Source organism: Molossus molossus, unplaced genomic scaffold (genome assembly GCF_014108415.1).
Source record: "Molossus molossus isolate mMolMol1 unplaced genomic scaffold, mMolMol1.p scaffold_m16_p_1, whole genome shotgun sequence".
Lineage (NCBI taxonomy): Eukaryota > Metazoa > Chordata > Mammalia > Chiroptera > Molossidae > Molossus > Molossus molossus.
The window spans coordinates 157689884-157710632 of record NW_023425344.1 but is presented as its reverse complement, the minus strand read 5'-3'; the positions used below and the strand labels follow the sequence as shown (position 1 = coordinate 157710632).

Here is a 20749-nt window from a genome sequence, read left to right as displayed (position 1 = left end):
AAATAATGGACTCAATACACACTCAGTTATACCAGGCCGAAAGAGTAGGACAATGGAAGGGAATGTGCAGACTTAGAATGATCAGACTCTCGGTGGCGGTGGTGTACTGGAGCCAGCTCTTACCAGTTCATGAGAGCTAGTTACTGGCATCTCTTTCCAACCCCATGTTAAGTAATTTCATGTTGGTAGCTTGAAATTGGCAATGGTAGGAATATTTCTAGAAACTGGCAAAACAATGCATATCGGTCCCTCCATTCAAACTTGTTGTTATACATCTACCATCATACTACTGGCATGGGTGGTAGAAACCAGGAAAGTGAATTCTCTCCCTACTGGACATTTGGGCCTAATTTGAGAAAGACTTGAAGGGTTTTACAGATACCACATTGTTTATGGCTGGAATATTGCCAAGGGCTCTATACTATGGAAAGACGCTGATAGGAACAAAAGTTGAGTGAGGAGTGACACAAGCTATGATGGGTCATTTAGGTCTTGGTTGGTAAGATGAATGATAGGCGGATGCCAGAAGAAAGATACTCCTTTCCCTGGCGTCTCTAGCAGAATCTGGGGAGGCTGAGTGAAGTAGAGCAGTAAGGAAAGGAGAAACTAGGAGACCACTGTGGTTCTGTGTACTGTCGCGTTGGCACTTGCTGTAGTCTTTTCCCCCTCCACCATCAGATGGCGCTCTTGCGTGGTCTCAGGGCTGACCACCACAGCCTGGCGTGATGACTGCAAAGGCTGCCGCCGGTATAGAGCCTCTATGGCTCTGGAGAAAGCCCCGCCTCTGTGGGCTGTGCACTCAGCTTGCGGCGCTGGTGATGGCGCAGCTCCCGAGGCTCGCCGTCTTCGATCTGGGTAAGGGACCCTACCGAGGAGAGTTTCGTAGGGCATTCTCCTTGTCCAAACCCCAGCTGCATCTCTCGAGGCTCTGACCCCTCCAAGCTGAACCCTCCTCTTCCTTCCTGGCGCAGATTACACGCTCTGGCCATTCTGGGTGGACACACACGTAGATCCCCCATTCCACAAGAGCAGGTGAGGCCAGGCTGGGGAGGACTGGGGCCAGGGTGTCGGGCCGGAGCTGAGCGCACTCTTGCTTCTCCAGTGATGGAATCATACGAGATAGGCAAGGTCAGACCATCCGACTATACCCAGAGGTGCCCGAGGTCCTGGACCAATTTCAGGGCCTTGGGGTGCCCATCGCAGCCGCTTCAAGGTAAGAAAAGCGAATGGGGAAAAAACTGTCAGCCTAACGTTGACAGATGCATGCGTGAGACTTCTCGTGTAATCCCTTGTTTACAAAGTTTTAGTGCAAATTTGCAAGTATTATACATTTCTTATTATTATTTTGGTACATGCCCTTAGCAGGAACCAAACCCGGGCCTTTCTGGTCCACAAGCCAACTCTCCAACTGCTGAGCCAAACCGGCCAGAGCTTATTTTTATTTTTTAAATTTATTTTTGTTACAGATGTTTCTTTTCCCCCATTGACACCCTCTATTGTACATTTTTAAAATTATGGCTTACTGTGCCTTTTATTTATTAAACATTAGCTCAGCGCCACCTGTGTCAGACAGGAAGGCTATGGAGTAAAATAAGGGCTCAGGAAGCATATCCATCCATCCTGGAAAAATAGCAAGTTGATTTCCTCCTGGTTATACATAACTTCACGTGCAGCTCTGGCCCTCCACTCTCCTGACCCCATCTACTACACCTTTTTGCAGGACAGGTGAAATTGAAGGGGCCAACCAGCTACTGGAGCTCTTTGACCTTGTCAGATATTTTGTTCAGCGGGAAATCTATCCAGGCAGCAAGGTCACACACTTTGAGAGGTACGAGGGAGATGAGAGCAGAAGCAGGGGGAGAGAAGAGCGGAGAGACGAGGAGCTAAGAAGCCAGCGTGGTTACCCCTTGCCCTGTCTTGCACAGGCTGCGGCAGAAGACTGGAGTTCCTTTCTCCCAGATGATCTTCTTTGATGATGAGAAGCGGAATATTGTAGATGTCAGCAAACTGGGTACTGCGTGGTGAGAACAACCACTTGGGAAAGGGGGAGAAAGTGTTCCTAGGAGGAGTTAGGTATCAAATGATCTCTCTTTTCTTTCTAGGGGTTACCTGCATTCATGTCCAGAATGGAATGAGTCTTCAAACCCTAAATCAAGGATTAGAGACATTTGCAAAGGCCCACGGTGGACCCTGAGGTCCAGTCCTGTCGATGAGTCTCATGTGAGGCATAAAACTAAAGGGAAACAGGAAGGCATTTTCAGGTGCATGTGCAAATTATTAAAATGTATTTATGTGTGACAGAGAAATCGTACCCACAGTGTGGAGTTGTTTTTCTCGAGTGTGAATCAGTGTTGGCTGTCCAGAGTTGCCAAGACCAGAGCGTAAGGCATTAGAGTTCTGCCTTCCAAACTTGTGGCAAACCCAGACTGTCAGGACTGTGATCTCTTTGTGCTTGCCTCATCCCAACACCCTCTCCTGTGAGTTGTCAAGGGCATGAACCAAATCTTCCAATGGCCCTGGTTAGCAGCGTTCATTACCCTGCACATCTCCTTCCAGAAAACAGACTTTGAGGGCAATGTGGGAGCGGCCTCTTTATACTCTTAAAGTGAAGCGGCAGCTTTAAAAGGAGTGTGTGGGGTGATGGCTCGAGTCACGTGCTAGAAGTGGCCTCCTTAGCGCCTGTTGATGATGTCACCAAGGTGCTCCAAGAAGGGATTGGCCAGGCCAGTCTCTGAGTGATAATATGAACTCTCCCAGGAACAAGGCGGAAGTGTGCAGGGCGCCGGGGGGCGGGGCAGAGGCGGGAGAGGCCAGGGTCGTGATGAGTGGTCTCGCCGACTTCGGGAGGGGTGAGCACCGGTGATACTGGTCCCCGGCTGGGAGGCGCTGCCCCCAGCGGGTTGGGGGAGACCACGACCCTGGGCGGGAAGAAACACCGGAGACAGTCTTTCCCGAAAATCCTGGTGATGGGCCAGCAAGGCCTTCAGTGCCAGGAGGCCCCACCCTGTCAGGGAACCAGGCTCTGTCTGCCTTCCTTCCGCCACCCGGGAAAGAAGTGCTCGAGGCTCCGGAACGGACGCGGGTGGAGGACGTGGCAGATCTGCTGGCTCCCCCTGTTTAGGTTTGGGCGACCAGTTTCCAGTTCTTCCCAAACTTTTGGTGCTCTCTTGATGCTGGGCAAGAGGGAATCTGAGGAGACGAAGAAAGGGGCCTTCTCAAAGCTCCTATCTGATGGGGGCAGACAGCAAAAACTGGCATTTACGATATGATACAGTGTAGCACTATATGGTGATGTTCATGAAAACCAGAGGAGCACTGAAGAAACAGGCGTCGGGGGTCCACAGGCTAGAAGTATGCCAGGTGGAGAATTGAGATACCCCAGGAAAGGGTAACTGTGTGCAAAACAGAGGCTGGACCGAGAATGGTTATATTTAGGGGAAAGAGTAGTTTTTGTTGCCCCATGAATGTGTGTGTGCACTGAAGGAAAGGAAGAAAGTAGAAGTGTAGTTGGAGGGGTAAACAAGGGCCAGAAGGACCTTGTGTGTCTCATTTTTAAAGTTTGGATTTATCCTGTAGGCGGTAGAGAGTATGGAAGTGTTTTAAGCAGAAAAGGGCCATCAGATTTGGGGGACAGAGGGAAATAACTTCAAAGTGTAGAAGATGAAAGAAAAGTTGAGATCACATTGTTTTATTCTCTAGCCCCTGTACTTCATTCAATTTGAACCTGTGGTGTCCGGACCTAGGATAGCAAGTGGAACAGTGATTATAAAAAGTGACGGAATTCTGGTGGGCAATGTGATAATGGGGAGGCTGTGCATATATGGGTTCAGGGGGCATATGCAAAAATCTCTGTACCTTTCACTCAGTGTTTTTGTGTGTGTGTGTGTGTTTTTAATCCCTCACCCGAGGATATTTTTTACTTACTATCAGATAGAGTGCGAGTAAGGAAGAGAGAGAGAGACAGAGAGAAACGTAGATGTGATAGAGCCACATCGACTGGTTGCCTCCTGCACTGCACGACACAACCAAGGATGGGGTGGAACCACAACCGAGGTACATGCCCTTAACCATCATTGAACCCAAAACTCATTGGTCCGAGGGTCGGCGCTCTAACCGCTGAGCCAAACCAGCCAGGCCACTCAATGTTGATGTGAACCTAAAACCGCCCTAAAAAATAAAGTCTGGGCCCAGCCAGTGTGGCTCAGTGATTGAGCATCGACCCATGCACCAAGAAGAGTCACCAGTTTGATTCCTGGTCAGGGCACAAGTCCAGGTTGTGGGCCCAATCCCCAGTGAGGGGCATGCAGAAGGCTGCCAATTGATGTTCTCTCTCATTGATGCTTCTATCTCTCTCTCCCTCTCCTTTCCTCTCTCTAAAAATCAATAAAGAAAAAAAAAATTTTTTTTTAAAGAAAGTCTAAATTTTTTTAAAAGACTGGAAATGACTTGAAAGGCAGCTTGGATAGCGAAAGAATACTGGCTTTGGAAGTCATACATTTCAATTACTAGCTGTGATTTTAGACAAATTTTAGTATCTTTGTGTCTGTTTTCACATTTGTAAAGTGAAGATAGTACATTCATCATAGAGTCATTTTGGGATTAAAATAACACAGTCAAATGCCTAGTACATACTGTACACTCTATGATTGGTGGTTAATTTTTTTTCCTTCACACAATATGGTCCTTCTCCATTGGACTCCAGGGAAGGAGAAAGGGCCGACCCCTGAAAAGAGGCCATACAGAAACTAAAGGAGACGGAGAAGATACTGATCAAGAAACAGGAGTTTCTGGAGCAGAAGATTCAACAGGAGCTACAAACAGCCAAGAAGCATGGGGCCAAGAATAAGAGAGTGATAGGGGAAAGGTGCCAAAAGGGAGGACCCAGGTGGGAAGCAGGGGCTCTGGCTCTGATGTTCAAGGTGTGGGCTGGGTCAGCTGCCCTACAGGCTTTGCGGAGGAAGAAAAGATTAGAACAGCGGCTGGCACAAACTGATGGGACATTGTCCACCCTGGAGTCTCAGCGTGAGGCCATTGAGAATGCTATCACCAATACAGAAGTGCTTCGCACCATGGAGCTTGCTGTCCACGGCATGAAGAAAGCCTACTAGGACATGTGGGTATGGGGGAGAGGTGGAGGGGGCCCAGGCACTGGGGAGAGTAGCTTGGTATTGTACTTTGGATCTTAAAACCTCTCAGAACATGAGTTTACAGTATAGACATCTATGATGGCTGGACCTCCATCAGCCTCCTTGTTTCCTGTAAGAATATCTCTTTTCTGGCTAGGGCATTCTATCAAGGAAGATTATTTTCCTAAATTTTAAAGATTCTTCAGAGAAAGGAGTGCAATCTACCGCCAACACACACACACACCCAGTGTGGATTCTTGCCATTTCTCAGCCCCGACTTACTTACAAATTTTCAGGGATCTCTTCTTATACCTGGTAGCCATGGATTTAGTCTGAGGCCACAGACAAGGGGCTTCATTCATGTGAGATGAGAAAGTCAGGAAGGTAGTTGCCTGATTTCTTGGCTATATATCTTCTCAGGGACATTGACAAGGTGAATGAACTGATGGCCAACATCACAGAACAACAGGAGGTGGCCCAGGAGATCTCTGATGCCATTTCTCGGCCTGTGGGCTTTGGAGATGATGTGGATGAGGTGACTGGGGGGGAGGGGTTGGAAGTCTTGGAGAAAGCATGGGACCAGCCAAAAGCAATGCTCAAGAGCATGGTGGGGCAAGTTTAGGGGGAAACTCCAAAAGTGATGTGTTTAGAAGCAGAAGATTCCTTTCTTCATCTTGAAATCTTGTCATCCACTGTCCAGGATGAACTGTTGGAGGAGCTAGAGGAGTTGGAGCAGGAGGAATTGGCCCAGGAATTGTGACACGTGGGTGACAAGGAGGAAGAACCCCCTTTCAAACTGCCCAGTGTACCCTCTACACATCTGCCTGCAGGGCCAGGTACCCAGGGCTGTTCTGATGTCTCAAGGACTTGAGAGGGTGGGAGATATGGGGAAAGATTGTTCCTCATCCATCCTGCCTCAAAGGAACCAGGCGGAAAGGACTGCTGCTGAAGTTGCACAGGTTGTTGGCTGCATAAGGGAAATCTAGCCTGCGCTCCACTCAGCACACTGTGTATTCTGGTCTAGGGCTGCAGATGGTGGGAGCAACAGATACCTTTTTAAATTAGCACAGATACGGGATTAGCAGCAGCCCAACAAGCAGAAGGACCACACCTTTAGGTTCTTTGCCGGGGAGAGATAATTCAGCAGGTTGTAAGTGTTGTAGCAAGGGGTGGTTGGAAGGTGCTGAGGCTTTAACACATCTTTCTCTGGGTATCCTTGTCCCCAAAGTTCCCAGAGCAGATGAAGATGAAGAAGCACTAAAGCAGTTGGCTGAGTTGGTATCCTGATGAGTCTGGGCTTATCTTCCTGATGCTGCCTTCGTTGGTCTCTTTTCCTTAAGTGCAAAGTGCTGAGCTAAAGGAACATAGCCTTTTTGGGAGGCCCTGCTCAGGGTGGTGGTATAGCCCTGCCTGAGAAAGGGCCTGTTGCCTTTCCATCCCTGACTCAACTCTGAAGAAGGATCTTGGTGCAGGAGGATCCCCTGAGCTCCCTTCTCTTTGACAGCAGTTACAGTGCCCTTGTTCTCAATAAAATTGGATAGATGGAACCCTAGTGCTTATACTGCCTTGTCTATACCTGAAACTCTTCCCCTGGTCCTTGGAGCTTTGCTTCAGGCAATGAATAACAACAGGAATAATGAAGGGGCATTGGAACACAGAACAAATGATTCCAGTATCTTACCTACTAGGTTCATCTTTCAAGTTGGTTTGTCCTAGAATTGCCTAGTACTGAGGTTGAGGAAACTGCCATCTATTATCTTAGAACTGGAGCTGTCTCTATATCTTTCCTCAACACCTTTCCCCGGTCAGCCTCTGCCACAACAGCCCCATGATTTACTACCCATTTTCCTTTTGCAAAGCCCATTTTCAAGGACAGGGAGGGAGACTACAGGGACAAAGGGACAAGTAGCTTTCCTTTATCCAGAACCCATAGTTAGTAGACTTGGTTTGAACTGTCACTTCTGTGTCTAGGAGCAATAGTGTGAGGGGCTGTGAGTCACTAGGATTATTTCAATAGTGAATTTAGAGGAGTGAGAAGGAATGATGATACTTCACATATCCTCATACCCATTTCTAAAAGAACAAATAGTGCTGTCCATTACTAGAGACAGAGACAGAGCCATGACCAAACAGAGCACCAGGGCCTCTACCCTGTGACTTGAACATTTAAAGTGCAAAGAGAGTCCCTGGCCAGTTTGGCTCAGTGGTTAGAACGTCGTGGTCCAGAGAGACCCGGGTTTGGTTCCCGCTAAGGGCACGTACCTCGGTTGCAGTTTATCCCTGGCCCTGGTTGGGTCGTGCAGGTGGCAGCCACTCGATGTGTCCCTTTCACGTTGATGTTTCTCTCTCTTCCTCTCTCCCTCCCATTCTATCTGAATTTAAAAAATGGAAAAATGTCTTCAGGTGAGGATAAAAATAAATAAATAAGTAAAGTGCAAAGAGATGTAGAATAATGAATATGTACTTAGAATAATGAAGCTTCCCTAAAGCAGGTGTTCATCGGAGCACCCCCTCCCCCGAGAGCCACATATGAACTACACTGTGAATGACAATGTGGACTTAAGAGCTGTCAAGATCACCCTGGCCAGTTTGGCTCAGTGGTTGAGCATCAGCCTGCGGGCCAGAGAGTCCCGGGTTCGGTTCCCGCTAGGGGCATGTACCACCAAAACAACAACAACAAAAAAAAAAAACAATAAAAAAAAATTCTTTAAGAAAAAAAAAAAGAGCTGTCAAGATTACTGGTCACAGGCTCTGGGCAGAAATCCACCTTTTACCCTTAGCAGTCTTCCTTGCTAAGGTTCCCCTTAGGAAAGAATGTCTTTGACCCCAGCTGATGAAACTAAGTCAGAACTAGATTTATTTTTGATATAAAAGATTTTTAGCCCCAGACTCCTCCTGCTTTGCTCCTCTCAACACACCTCAGCCACTTTCAGGTATTGATTTCCACGGATTGGTGACGGTTTGCTGTGCTGGGCGGCTGGCACATGTTCTCAAGCAACCTGATCTCATGGGTGGCTTGCTCAGGCTGGAACTTGAGCACCCAGGGATCCTTGATAATGTCCAGGATGGTGGCACGCTTGGGGGCTTGGCGTAGTGTCTGGAAGATCATATTCTAAGGCAGGGGAGAGAGAGGTCTTGGCTGAGCCTCCCATTGTGCCACACAGATAATGAACAGGAGACCTAAGAAAGAATGAGGATAGCCCATCACACCACTCTGATGGAAGGGGTGTGGCCCTGATTTTCTCCTGAAGAGCCAGGCCTTTAACTCCCTGGAGGGGAAGAGAAGTATGGATTCCTTGGGGGAATCCCTTGCATAATCCCCTTCTAGCCTAAAAAGATAAAGATGAATCCTGCTCACCACTCACATTTAAGGTGTGGAGCTCAGTGGTTGGCCCTTTACGCCCTTCCCACTATTCTAGGTCTGGGGCTAGAGTGTGAGGTGGCTCTGCTAAGGAAGAGCCTTGTCCAGGATTGGGAGGCCTAGATTGGATTCCCTTCCTGTGAGTCATCCCTGAGTCCTCGGTCCTATTAGGGGAACCAGTACCTTGCACTCCTGGGAGATGGTCAAGTTGGGTGGAAAAGTGACCTCCTTCCGAGTCTCCTTCAGCAGCTTCTTGAGATTAGTGTCATCAAAGGGCAGACGGGCAACCACTAGAGTGTAGAGGATGACGCCCATGCTCCAGGTGTCAGACAGGAAAGGGTTGTAGGGCAAGCCTAACAAGATCTCTGGGCAGGCATAAGCAAAGCTGCCACAGTAGGTCTTGCTGAGGTGAGTAAAGCAGTTCATTTGGTGGGAAGGGCTATTACGCACATTATGGTTAGAAGGCACTATCTTGGCGAAGCCAAAGTCTGATATCTTCACGTTCTCCTGCTTGTCCAGCAATAGGTTCTCCAACTTTAAGTCACTACCAGAAGCAGAAAGGCTGGGGGTCAGGAAGAGGGCTTAGTATTAGACCCAGAGCTGAAGGGCCAAGGGTCAGAGGCTAGAGATGAGGAAAGGCGTAGTGGGAGAGGTGCCATTGTGAGAATACAAGGTAGAGAAGAAGGAAAGCTATGGCATTGTGAGCAGAGCCCAAAGAGAAAGAGGATGGTACCTGAGGACCCATGGGAGCTCACCTTTTCATAAAGTGCTCTGCTAACTGGGTGGATGAATGGGCCTAGATACTGAGGAGGGAAGTCAAAGGAGGCAAACAGGACAGGAAATGGGAGATGTACATAAAACCCCCTTGAGAGCCTAATGGCCCCAGTCTGGGTGGCAGCACACTCACCGGTGCACAATGCCCTTGCTATGCAGGTAGGCGATACCCAGGGTTATCTGGGAGAACCATTTGCCAGCAAGGGGCTCAGAGCAGGCCCCATAGCACTGGATCCATTCAAGGACGTCACCACCCTGAGCCAGCTCCAGAATTATGTACACTCGGGATGTGGTCTCGATGGCCTGATAGAAGTTGATGAGGTACTTGTGCCGCAGAACCTTCATTACCTGGCCCCAGAAGAGGAACCCATCAAACCTGAGAAGGGAAAATCCTGGATGTGCTGCTAGCCCCCCTACTCTCTGAGTGCTACTTCATAGAACTTTGCAATAGGATCAACCCCGAGAGGACTGGTGGCCTGTGGGGAAACGCTGTGCTATATACCTTTTGAAGGGCTGGAGGTGAATGGGTGGGTGGGTGGAAAGAGGCTAAATTTATATCAAGTAATTTTCCTAACTGTATACTGAGACATTCAGTTCTGGTTTGGGGGTTTCTGGCCCCACCCCCTCCTAACCATACCCTTTCTGAGAAGCCTAAGCAGCTTGGTACCAGTTCCCTCTTCCAGTCCCCTTTCCAACCTGTATCTCACGGGGCAGGAACCTGTTAAGATAGTCCTCAGAAGCCTTCTTCTTTGAGATGATCTTGACAGCCACCATGACCTTCTGCTTTCTGCTGTAAGCCTCGTAAACTGTCCCATAGGAGCCATTGCCAATGCTCTTGCCCACCTCATAACCGTACTCCTCCATGACAAAGCGGTTGGCTGTGGGGGGTTGTGCTACCTCCTGCGTGTCTCCCTTCCCCATGGTGCTGAGCTTACTGAAAGCAGGGAGCTTTGCTACTTAAAAGCCTGTCTACTCAGAAAGCCAACACCTTGAGCCACTGAGGGATATGGTACCAAAGTGAAGTTAGTCTACAAATGCTTGACTGTGTAGTCACAGCTCTGAGATGCTGGGTTTAGCTCTCCACTGGGAACTTGGAGGGGGAAAAAGGGAGAAGGAATTCTTTGTCTCCACTAGTTGTTACATCTTTTTCCTCTTGGTTACGGAATTCCCTAAGGTCCCATGTTCCGAACACATCACAATTCACCTTCTATTCACCATTGGTCACAAGGCTTGAGAATGAAGTGCAGTATGGAACATATTCATTCCTGGAGGCACCTTCGCAGTCTGGTGAGACTCCCTTCATAGATTTGGTCCCTTCTCATGTTTGAGTACCTACTACATGCCAGGCAGTGTGCTGAGTATTGGGATAAAATAAGTAATGAAGACAACAGACCCTGTGCTCCTAGATTTTATAATCCAGCATGAAAAACATGAGTGTGAGAATAGTAAAGAGAATTGCACGATATTGTAGAAGAATGTTCTAAAGAATCTAACTTTAAAATTCATACTTGGTTCTTTTGGGACATATAACAACTTTTTTTTTTTTTTTAATTGAGCTAGGCTTAGTTGGGGGTTCATCTGGTGGTCTCATCTCAGCTGGGATAATTTGTTTCTGCTGCATATGGTCTCATTATCTGGCAGACTAGCCTGAGTTCCCTCACATAGTGGCACTGCATTTCAAGAGAGAAAAAAATCACAAGTTGCATGGCCTATTGAGGCTAACTCTAAAATCACAAAGCATCACTTCCATACCTTTATGTGAGTGAAGACAATTTCAAGGTTACAATGGCCACTCAGATTGAAGGGGTGCAGAAGTAGACTCCATCTCTTAACCTTGAAATGCATTCTTATTTTGCCTTCCATGACCCTAAACTCTGTACTTCACCCTTCAGTCCAAGGCATACATTTGATTTTATTTCCATTTAAACAATTTAATGTGTCCCCATTCTCCTCAGGATCAAGTGCAAATTCTTTTATGTGGCTTCAGGATCTGACCCTGCCTACCTCTCCAATTTTACCTTCTAACATACACACTGCTACAAACAGAACTGCTTTTCTTTCATTGTTCCCTCTGTTCTGGCAAACTTCTACTCTCCCTTTAGGACTTAACTGATGAGCTGTTTTAAGGAAGACTTTACCGACTGCTCAAGCCCAAATTAGATGTTCCCGCCTCCTGGATGCTCCCACCCAATACTTCTCTGTCACAGCACCTACTGTAGTGTTTGTAATTGCTTTTCTTACTTGCATCTCCCACTAGGCTATGAGGGAGGTCAAATGACAGGACGAAGTAAGGGGTTTGAAAATGGGTTGTGGATAATGGGAGAGAGCTGATATGGAAAATGGGCAGGATCACTGGGCAGCATCACTGGGCAGCACCGAGGGCCCAACTGAGGTTGGAGAACACAATTTAGAGACACATTATCTTTTCCATCACCATTTATCACCTCTATACCCTGTTCCATCTCCATCTATCCCTCTCTACCCCCACCCTAAGACATGCGATCTTAACGCATCAGTGTTAAGCTTCTTTCAGCATCCTGGATATAGGTGCTTGCATATTGACAGATGAATTAACCCAAGATTAAGGTTTCGCTTGGCAGCTGCAATGAAAGAATGCAGGCATCAAGAACACAGGCAAGGCCCTGGCTGGTGTAGCTCAGTTGGTTGGAGCACCATCCCCTACACCAGAAGGTGGCGGGTTCAATCCCCAGTTGGGGCATGTGCAGGAAGCAACTGATCAATGTTTCTCTTTTTCTCCCCCTTCCTCTCTCTAAAATCAAATTTTTTAAAAATTAAAACACACACACACTGCAAATGATGGAATGCAGAATCTAAACTGTATGGGTTAGGAAAACAAGACAGAAAAAGCCAAAGGGGCAAGGGGAGCAGTTCTAGGTCTCAGTGAAATGGGAAGAACAAATTGATGGAATGACAGGACAAGATTGTGATCATAGAGGGGCTGTCTGGATTTAATCTTTGGGGAGAGGGGCAGGGGCCACATAGAGTTAAAAAACAAGGGAAGAATGAGATGTCTTATATCTTCCATCCCCCAAAATAAAACAAAAAATTCCAGCAGATGATGCCATAGGCTATTGGTAAATTCCAATTTACTAACAACCTGATTGATCTAGCTGGAGGATGGCTCCAAGTCCTGTAGGACACTGGATCTACATCCTCAATCTGTCAAGATGAGCAGTTGTCCAGAGCACACTGTGATGAGGTGGGGGTAGAGAGGAGGGGTAACCACTTCATTCGAGGAATGTGTAGTAAGTTGCCTACTATATACAAAAGCACTGCTAGGTCCTGAGGATACCAAGATGGATAAATTTCTGTAAGAAGTTAGCAATTAACAAGGGAGACAGACACATAAGAAGTAAAACAATACAGTGAGATAAAGTACTACAAACAAAGCCTGAAAGAAGATGTAAGGGAAGGCTTTATAGAGAAGGTGGCACTTGAACTGTTCAAAAGAAGTCTCTAGGCAGGTAAGTAGGAAATAGTAGATTGGGCAGTTTAGGCAGAAAGGACCACATAAGGCTTGCAGGCTTGACAGAACATGACATTTAGAATTTCTATTTGAGTCCTGGCCACATAGCAGTTGGTTAGAGCATCATCCTGATACACCAAGGTTGCAGGTTTGATCTCCCATCAGGGCACATACAAGAAGCAACTAATAAATGCATAAATAAGTGAACAACAAATTGATGTTTCTCTCTAAAATCAATAAAGAAAAAAGAATTTTAATATGAATGCAAGATAAGATTACAGAAGGGGAATGTACCAAAAAAAATAATAACTAAGATCCAGGTCTGAGAGAACTCACGTGCCTTTTACTTTACTTTACCTTATGTACTCATGGTCAGATTTGGGGTGCATCAAAATCAGAGCTTAATCCACACCAAGTGACACTACTGGCCCAGGCTACCTTCTCCATCTGGTTTTCTGTTTTTCCGTGTTTTTGTTTTGCTGCTGTAATTTTTAAGTATTTGAGTTTAAACAGATTAGCTTGGGGGTGGGGGGACGAAGATGATTTTAAATACAGTGTATTTGCCAGCTTCCTGTCATTACACAGAAATAAAGTACTGACACGAGAGAAAATAAATTTTTTAAATCAGAGCTTGTTAAAAAAGACTGATGCCCAGTCACCCAATCTAATGCACACGAAGATTTGAGAATCAATGTTGCATAACACCTTTAAGATTTAAAAAAAAATTGCAGCAGCAGTGTGGAAATGGATCTAAGGGGGAAGGTGACCAAGAGACTAGCAAGGTGGCTATCATGGTCATTTAGGAGACAAGATGGGCCTGAACCATGGAGGTCTGGTGTTTGGAAGATATTCAGGAAATAAGCAGGAAGAGCTTGGTGGCATTGATCTAGGGCGTGGAGGTTGGGGGGAGTAACTGAGAAAGAGGCCTAGGTTTCTGGCTTTAGAGACCGGTGGTTGTCACTTAAAGACTACTTTTCTAATTACAAAATTCACTGTCTAAAAAATGCAGCCCCCTACTTCCTAGAACCTCACCTCCTGCTGGAAGAGGGGCTGGGTCAGAGAGGGCAGATGTAGGTAAGTGAAGGATTTTTCAGGCCAGAAGCCACTGGTGACTTTCAGGTTCCTTACATGTTGTTCCCAGGTGGCCAAAAGAAACTCACTACCTCTGGGTCTGATCTCCAGTGGAACGCCCCTAAAGGCAGATCCCCTTAAAATAAGAGCTGAGAGACACAAAGATAAACTTTTCCATATTACTGCAGAATAACCTGCTATATTAAGTTAAGAGAAGTTCAAACACCTATACATAGATAATAAGAACAAAAACAAGTGAGACAAACGCATGGCAAGATTCTTTACCTGCAATTAACAATAACCCCGTCCGGCTGCCCAATGCACCGAATAAAAGGGCAGCCACGCTCTTTGTGTACCTCTCCGTCAGACCTCGCTCAGGCTTACCTATCGTCAGGCATGGAACGGCCAAGGAGGCCTCCAAGGAAGATATTTTTATTTACGTATTCATTTTTGGGTGGGAGGCTATTCATGACGGGTAGGAGAGAGGTGAGATCCGGACTCTAGGACCCTTGCACGGGTCTTAGCACAGCGACGCCCAAAGCCTCGCCCCGGCCGGGATGGGCACCATGAACCGATCGGGTCTCGACCTCAGCAGTCGGTGGCGATTGCCATTGGTGCAGCCGGCAAACGCTTCGGGGCGTCCACCAGGTGTGGGCACGGCCGCCGCGCGGGTTCCATGTCCTGGACAGTCATTGGGCGCGAGCGGCGGTAACTGCTCTCAAGGTCTCCGCCCCAAACCTTCCCGGGACAGGCGGACGGCCCGGCGAAGAATCTTCTTCCGAAAAGGCTTTTGCATCTTGGGAGCCAGACCTCGACCACAGCCCCCGGCCCAGAAAACTGTCAGCGGGGCCGCGGTCTCCTGTAGGCTCTAGGAAGAAGCATCCAGCCGGGCTGAGGTCCCCGCGGGTGAGGGCGGAAGTAGTAAGACCGACGTGTCCTGGGCTGCTCCCCGGATCGCCGGGAGGGCCCCCAGCGGGGGAGAGGCTCGCTGAGCCTTGAGCAGTTTCCGGAGCTGGGCCGGGCCCGCCGCAGGACGAAGCTCGTCGGCGAGCACTTCACTGAGCGCAGTGCGGTGTCCCTCGGGGTGTGACTGCAGTCGCTGCGATCAGGCACAGCGGCGGCCAACCCCGTGGAGGTCGGTCGTCAGGTCCTCAACAGGCCGCCGCTAGCGCGCAGCTCTGGGGTAGACCCCAGCTGGAGCCCAAGGGCAGCTACGGGGCCGCAGAGGCTTCTGGCGCCGCCTTGGCCAGCCCTTCCCGCGCAGTGAGGACCCCGGGACTGCGGCGGGAAGGTGCCCGAGGTGCGAGGCCGCGTGGTGTTGTCATGGCAACGGGCTCAGTCGCGCGGGGGCGGGGCGGGCCGGGGTAGGCGGGCCGCGGGAGGGGGCATCCCGGGCTGAGGACCAGAGAGCAGAGATACAGCCCAGTCTTGGGATAGAAACGTGGTGTGATGTGGGGATCAGGAGGAGGTGGGTTCTTTAGGTAGGGTCGGAGAGGCCAAGGGGAGAAATTGCAGCCCTTGACCCTCAGTCAGTTCGAAAGGCTTGACCTGGGGCGCCGTGAGTTGATCCCTGGTTTCCATAACCTCAGGACTCTCCCAAATAGGTTCCGCTGCCTTAAGGATGACAGTCCTAGGGCACCCTCGAAGTTGGAGCTGTCAGTGGCTGCCACTCCTGATGCTGCTGTTGAGCACAAGCCATGAGCCGAGGGTGGAAGGTGTGACACACTACAAGGCCGGCGACCCCGTCATTCTATATGTCAACAAAGTGGGACCCTACCATAACCCTCAGGAGACTTACCACTACTATCAGCTTCCAGTCTGCTGCCCTGAGAAGATACGTCACAAAAGCCTTAGCCTGGGTGAAGTGCTGGATGGTGACCGAATGGCTGAGTCTTTGTATGAGATTCGCTTTCGAGAGAATGTGGAAAAGAGAATTCTGTGCCACATGCAGCTCAGTTCTGCACAGGTCAGCCTCTCCACATTGGCTAGAACTTGGCCCTCCCTCCCAGAGACTAATAGCAGTGCATCACATTTATGGCTTTCAAAGCCTCTTTATGGAAATGATCTGACTTGATTTTAACTACAACACCATGTGGCAGGCAGGGCAGGTGATATTATTTACATTCAGTTGATGAAGAAACATACTTGGCTCAGAGGTGACTTTTTCAAGACTACATGGATAGCGAATTGCAGAGCTGATATTAGAGCCCAGGGCTCCTGACTTCAAGCTTCTCTGCTGGTAATAAGCTCCCCTCACTGCTACATAGTTTTCTTCCATATTTACCTCTCAGTCCTTTCTACACTGGCTCCTTTACACTCTACCTAATCTTCCCTGTCATGCTGTTTTGTTGTTTTCTTTAAACAAATCTTGTATTAGTATACTTTTCTTTACTCTACTCTAGACCTTTTTTACACATTGCTTTTCTCCTTTTTCTAGACCTTAATCTTGTCAAGTCATACTTGCTCTTTTTTTGGAGAATCCCAACATACTAAGGTCTAACCCAGTGGTTCTGGACAGGGGCAGTTTTATCTCCCAAGGGATATTTGGCACTGTCTAAAGATACTTTTTATTGTCATTACTGAGGGGTGCTACTCTAGTGAGAAGCCAGGGATGATGTATCTTACATGATCCAACAACAAAGAATTATCCAGCTTCAAATGTCAGTAGTGCCAAAGTTGAGAAACCCTGCTCTAACTCTGTGTGGAGGGGCCTTGTCTGATTCCTGACTTGCTCTTTGTAGGTGGAGCAGCTGCGCCAGGCCATCGAGGAATTGTACTATTTTGAATTTGTGGTGGATGACTTGCCACTCCGTGGCTTTGTGGGCTACATGGAGGAGAGTGGCTTCCTGCCTCACAGCCACAAGATAGGACTCTGGACCCATTTGGACTTTCACCTGGAATTCCATGGAGATCGAATTATATTTGCCAATGTCTCGGTGCGGGACGTCAAGCCTCACAGTTTAGATGGGTTACGACCTGATGAGTACCTAGGCCTCACCCACACTTACAGTGTGCACTGGTCTGAGACTTCAGTGGAGCATCGGAGTGACAGGCGCCGTGGTGATGATGGCGGTTTCTTTCCCCGAACCCTGGAAATCCACTGGTTGTCCATCATCAATTCCATGGTGCTTGTGTTTTTACTGGTGGGTTTTGTGGCTGTCATTCTCATGCGTGTGCTTCGGAATGACCTGGCTCGGTACAACTTGGATGAGGAGACAACTTCTGCAAGTTCCAGTGATGACTTTGACCAAGGTGACAATGGCTGGAAAATCATCCATACAGATGTCTTCCGTTTCCCTCCATATCGTGGTCTGCTCTGTGCTGTGCTTGGTGTAGGTGCCCAGTTCCTGGCCCTTGGCACTGGTGAGGTGATAAAAATTAACCAGGGATTTTCTCAAGGGTTAAATCTAAGCAGGTGGTTTGTTTAGAAAGGATCTGCAGATCTGTCCAATGTGAGAGGCAGACCTAAGGGCGGGATGGCTCTAGGAAGGATGTGTATATTCTAATTGTGGGTTTTCTGGATGACAGAATTGGGGGATAGTGTTTTGCTGGAGGCCTTGGGTTTGGGAGAAGGGGGCTGATTCCTCTGAAATTGCCAGAAAAGAGATAGGTAAGACCTAACACAGATTTTCCACTGCCACCCTGCAGGCATTATTGTCATGGCGCTGCTGGGCATGTTCAATGTGCACCACCATGGGGCCATTAACTCGGCAGCCATCTTGTTGTATGCCCTGACCTGCTGCATCTCTGGCTACGTGTCCAGCCACTTCTACCGGCAGATCGGAGGCGAGCGTTGGGTGTGGAACATCATTCTTACCACCAGCCTCTTCTCTGGTGAGAACTGCCCTTTCCCCGGTGGGCCAACTTAAGAACTTAGAATACATCATGGAACCTGGGATAGAGTGAGAAGCCTCAAGGGAATGAAAATGGGCAAAACAAATGAAAAATAGTAAGAAAACAATTCAAAAGACAAGAATGCATTAGTTAAAAATTATTAAGCCCTTAAAATGTCCTAGGCAGCATGGTAAGCGTTCAACATGCCTTCATCTCACTTAATCCTCACAATAACTATGAAGTAATATTGTCCCCCATTTTACAGATGAGGACATCTTTCAGGCTGTTTAAGTAGCTTGCCCGACATTACTCCTAAAAAGTAGTGAACCAGGTTTCAGACCCAGGCAGTCCAACTCTAGAGCCTTTATTCACAACCATTACACTGAAATAACTTACTTATTTTTTAATACTCGCATCTTCTTTTTTTTTTAGTTATTTCTGAGGTGGGCTACTCCACTCTAGCCTTCAAACTGGCTTGTCCTTTCAAAGGCAGTAGTAGTTTGCATTCTAAACCTTTCATGTTCCCAGTGCTGAGGGTCTCACATTTATGGCTGAACCAGGGCTTTCTGAAAACAGGGCCTTAATCCAAAGAAATGTTTCATGCTGGGAGTCACTGATGCCATAGCAGGGCAGGCCTTTGGAGGCAGGTGGATTTGTGTCACTCTTACATCATTATGTAAAGCTGTCTCAAGATCCTTAAAGATAATGGATAGGGGAGGGTGTGTTGGTGAGATAAGGAACAAGAAATGGGACATGAAACAGTGGCATCTTCCTGGGAGCAGGATGTTTTATCCCTCTCCCCTTTAGGTTCAGTCTGAGTGGGTGCCCCCAGGGTTGTAGTTCCTAGTGCTGACCCTCCCTCTGGGGGCCCATCCTTACAGTGCCTTTCTTCCTGACGTGGAGTGTGGTGAACTCAGTACATTGGGCCAATGGTTCAACACAAGCTCTGCCAGCCACCACCATCCTGCTGCTTCTGACAGTTTGGCTCCTGGTGGGCTTTCCCCTCACTGTCATTGGAGGTATCTTCGGGAAGAACAGTGCTAATTCCTTTGATGCACCTTGCCGCACCAAGAACATCGCGCGAGAAATCCCACCTCAGCCCTGGTACAAGTCTACTCTCATCCACATGACTGTTGGAGGCTTCCTACCTTTCAGGTATCCTCCCTTTATCCTATGGCCATCACTCCCAGGTTTCTGATCTTAACTTTTCCTTTCCCCACTCACCCTTTATCCTAACCTAATGTCAGTGATAATCTCTGGTTCAGTTGTACCATTAAGAGATCACTAAATGGCCCTGGCCGGTTTGGCTCGGTGGTTAGAGCGTCAGCCTGCAGTTCAGAGAAAGAGATCACTGAATGGCCCTGGCCAGTTTGACTCAGTGGTTAGATTGTCGGGCCACAGAACAGAGTTACGGGTTCGATTCTGGTCAAGGGCTCATACTTCGGTTGCAGTTTGGTCCCCAGCCCTGGTCAGGGTCGAATGAGAGGCAACCAATCAGTGTGTCTCTCTCACATCAATGTCTGTCTCTCTCTCTCTCTCTCTCCCCCTCCCTCCCACTCTATCTGAAGATAAATGGAAAAATATCCTCAGGTGAGGATTAAAAAAAGAGAGATCACTAAATGGTTCCTCCTGTCTGGGAGCAGCACTGAGCTTGAATCAGTTCAAATATGAGGTGTCTCACTTGTAGAGCTCTCCAGAGACACTGCTCCTTTCACCATCTTCCTGGTTTCTGACTTTAGTGTTTACAAGTACTATGTGGGTTAAAGCCCATTTGATTACCCAATTTGTTAAGTACCTGTAAGTGGTAGGCAGATAATACAAATGGAAAATAAAGAGACAAAATCGCTGTTCTCAACATATGAAAGATGTTCTGAGCCCTGGCCGGTTTGGCTCAGCTGTTAAAGTGGTTAGAGCGTCAGCCTGCGGACCAAAGAGTCCCGGGTTTGATTCCGACCAAGGGCACGTACCTCAATTGCGGTTCATCCCCTGCCCCAGTTGGGATCGTGCAAGTGGCAGCCAATTGATGTCTCTCTCTCACATCGATATCTTTCTGTCTCTCTCCCTCCACTCTGTCTGAAGATAAAATGTAAAAATATCCTCAGGTGAGTATTAAAAACAAAAAAATAGATGGAAGTCTTTAAAAAAAAAAAAGATGTTCTGAAAATGAAAGCAGCTAATCATAGATAAAAGAATCCCCAACAAGCCAGGAACTCCCAGGCAGAGAGCAGATGGACCTACTTGCCACAGTGACTCAGTAATATGGAGGGGTAATGGCTAGATTTTGGCCTGACCACTGTGCTGGCAGTGCACAGCCCTTTAATGCAGTGTCTTGTCTCTTCTCTTCACAGTGCCATCTCTGTGGAGCTGTACTACATCTTTGCCACAGTATGGGGTCGGGAGCAGTACACTTTGTATGGCATTCTCTTCTTTGTCTTTGCCATCCTGCTGAGTGTGGGGGCTTGCATCTCCATTGCGCTCACCTACTTCCAGTTGTCAGGGGAGGATTACCGCTGGTGGTGGCGATCTGTGCTGAGTGTTGGCTCCACTGGGCTTTTCATCTTCCTCTACTCAGTTTTCTATTATGCCAGGCGCTCCAACATGTCAGGGCCCGTACAGACAGTGGAGTTCTTTGGCTACTCCTTACTCACTGGTTACATCTTCTTCCTCATGCTGGGCACCATCTCCTTTTTTTCTTCCCTAAAGTTCATCCGTTATATCTATGTTAACCTCAAAATGGACTGAGTTTTGGGTGGCAAAACTGCTCTTCTCTCCCTTTCTTCATGCCCCATTAGCTCTTTTGATCGACTGAGTTGTGTGATGGCATTGTTGCCTTCCCCTTTGCCCTTTGGGCCTCCCTTCCCCAATTCTGGGAATTATAAATCTCTATTATATAAGAAGTATATATTTGAATTTTTTAAGTTGCCTTTAGTTTTGGTCCTGATTTTTCTTTTTACAATATCAAAATAAAATTTATTAAGAAAAAGGATCCTGTAGTTGGAGAGTTTGGTCTGGATATAGGAACTCGAGCCCAGCCTAAGGGACAGTCAGTGTCCCTTAGGAAGCCGGGTCGGTCGCCGAATTCACGAAACTGGAGTT

General features: G+C 47.8%; 4 protein-coding genes across 8 annotated transcripts; 3 read left to right on the top strand and 1 right to left on the bottom strand.

Moving 5' to 3' along the window:
* Positions 1-80: 80 nt before the first annotated feature.
* Positions 81-2726, top strand: LOC118627806 (magnesium-dependent phosphatase 1-like). 4 transcript variants are annotated; one of them, XM_036258277.1, is made up of 6 exons: positions 81-855; positions 972-1032; positions 1103-1213; positions 1721-1828; positions 1926-2021; positions 2103-2726. In XM_036258277.1, the coding sequence occupies exons 1-6, from the start codon at positions 726-728 to the stop codon at positions 2296-2298; spliced, it is 702 nt and encodes a 233-aa protein (XP_036114170.1). In that variant the 5' UTR covers positions 81-725; the 3' UTR covers positions 2299-2726. The 4 variants fall into 4 exon arrangements, with proteins under 4 accessions (XP_036114170.1, XP_036114155.1, XP_036114162.1 ...); XM_036258262.1 differs by having other exon boundaries at positions 1926-2011; positions 2103-2302; XM_036258269.1 differs by lacking the exon at positions 1103-1213 and having other exon boundaries at positions 1926-2011.
* Positions 2727-2821: 95 nt separating this feature from the next.
* On the top strand, positions 2822-6713 carry CHMP4A (charged multivesicular body protein 4A). The gene is given in 6 exon segments (XM_036258256.1): positions 2822-2849; positions 4703-4728; positions 4731-5113; positions 5547-5661; positions 5827-5962; positions 6355-6713. Coding segments are annotated over 6 exon segments (747 nt in total). The 3' UTR covers positions 6414-6713.
* A 1244-nt stretch (positions 6714-7957) lies between these two features.
* Positions 7958-10402, bottom strand: TSSK4 (testis specific serine kinase 4). 2 transcript variants are annotated; one of them, XM_036242477.1, is made up of 4 exons: positions 9958-10402; positions 9395-9609; positions 8671-9031; positions 7958-8238 (listed from the first exon to the last, which is right to left on the bottom strand). In XM_036242477.1, exons 1-4 carry the CDS (start codon positions 10180-10182, stop codon positions 8056-8058), a joined length of 984 nt encoding a protein of 327 aa, XP_036098370.1. In that variant the 5' UTR covers positions 10183-10402; the 3' UTR covers positions 7958-8055. The 2 variants fall into 2 exon arrangements, with proteins under 2 accessions (XP_036098370.1, XP_036098359.1); XM_036242466.1 differs by having other exon boundaries at positions 8056-8238; positions 8671-9061; positions 9958-10378.
* Positions 10403-14964: 4562 nt separating this feature from the next.
* Positions 14965-20639, top strand: TM9SF1 (transmembrane 9 superfamily member 1). The gene is made up of 6 exons (XM_036271745.1): positions 14965-15119; positions 15424-15785; positions 16561-17182; positions 17468-17653; positions 18535-18808; positions 20002-20639. The coding sequence occupies exons 2-6, from the start codon at positions 15441-15443 to the stop codon at positions 20393-20395; spliced, it is 1821 nt and encodes a 606-aa protein (XP_036127638.1). The 5' UTR covers positions 14965-15119; positions 15424-15440; the 3' UTR covers positions 20396-20639.
* The last annotated feature ends 110 nt before the right edge of the window (positions 20640-20749 follow it).

Excerpts from the sequence above, each read along its gene's own strand:
- LOC118627806 (XM_036258277.1), top strand. The coding sequence starts at position 726 with ATGACTGCAAAGGCTGCCGCCGGTATAGAGCCTCTATGGCTCTGGAGA. Across the intron at positions 1,033-1,102 it reads CCCCCATTCCACAAGAGCAG|TGATGGAATCATACGAGATA; the intron begins GTGAGGCCAGGC and ends TTGCTTCTCCAG. Across the intron at positions 1,829-1,925 it reads AAGGTCACACACTTTGAGAG|GCTGCGGCAGAAGACTGGAG; the intron begins GTACGAGGGAGA and ends TGTCTTGCACAG.
- TSSK4 (XM_036242466.1), bottom strand. The coding sequence starts at position 10,182 with ATGGGGAAGGGAGACACGCAGGAGGTAGCACAACCCCCCACAGCCAAC. Across the intron at positions 9,062-9,394 it reads AGCAAGGGCATTGTGCACCG|CCTGACCCCCAGCCTTTCTG; the intron begins GTGAGTGTGCTG and ends CTAAGCCCTCTT. Across the intron at positions 8,239-8,670 it reads CCATCTCCCAGGAGTGCAAG|AATATGATCTTCCAGACACT; the intron begins GTACTGGTTCCC and ends CCCCTGCCTTAG.
- TM9SF1 (XM_036271745.1), top strand. The coding sequence starts at position 15,441 with ATGACAGTCCTAGGGCACCCTCGAAGTTGGAGCTGTCAGTGGCTGCCA. Across the intron at positions 17,183-17,467 it reads GTTCCTGGCCCTTGGCACTG|GCATTATTGTCATGGCGCTG; the intron begins GTGAGGTGATAA and ends GCCACCCTGCAG. Across the intron at positions 18,809-20,001 it reads GGAGGCTTCCTACCTTTCAG|TGCCATCTCTGTGGAGCTGT; the intron begins GTATCCTCCCTT and ends TTCTCTTCACAG.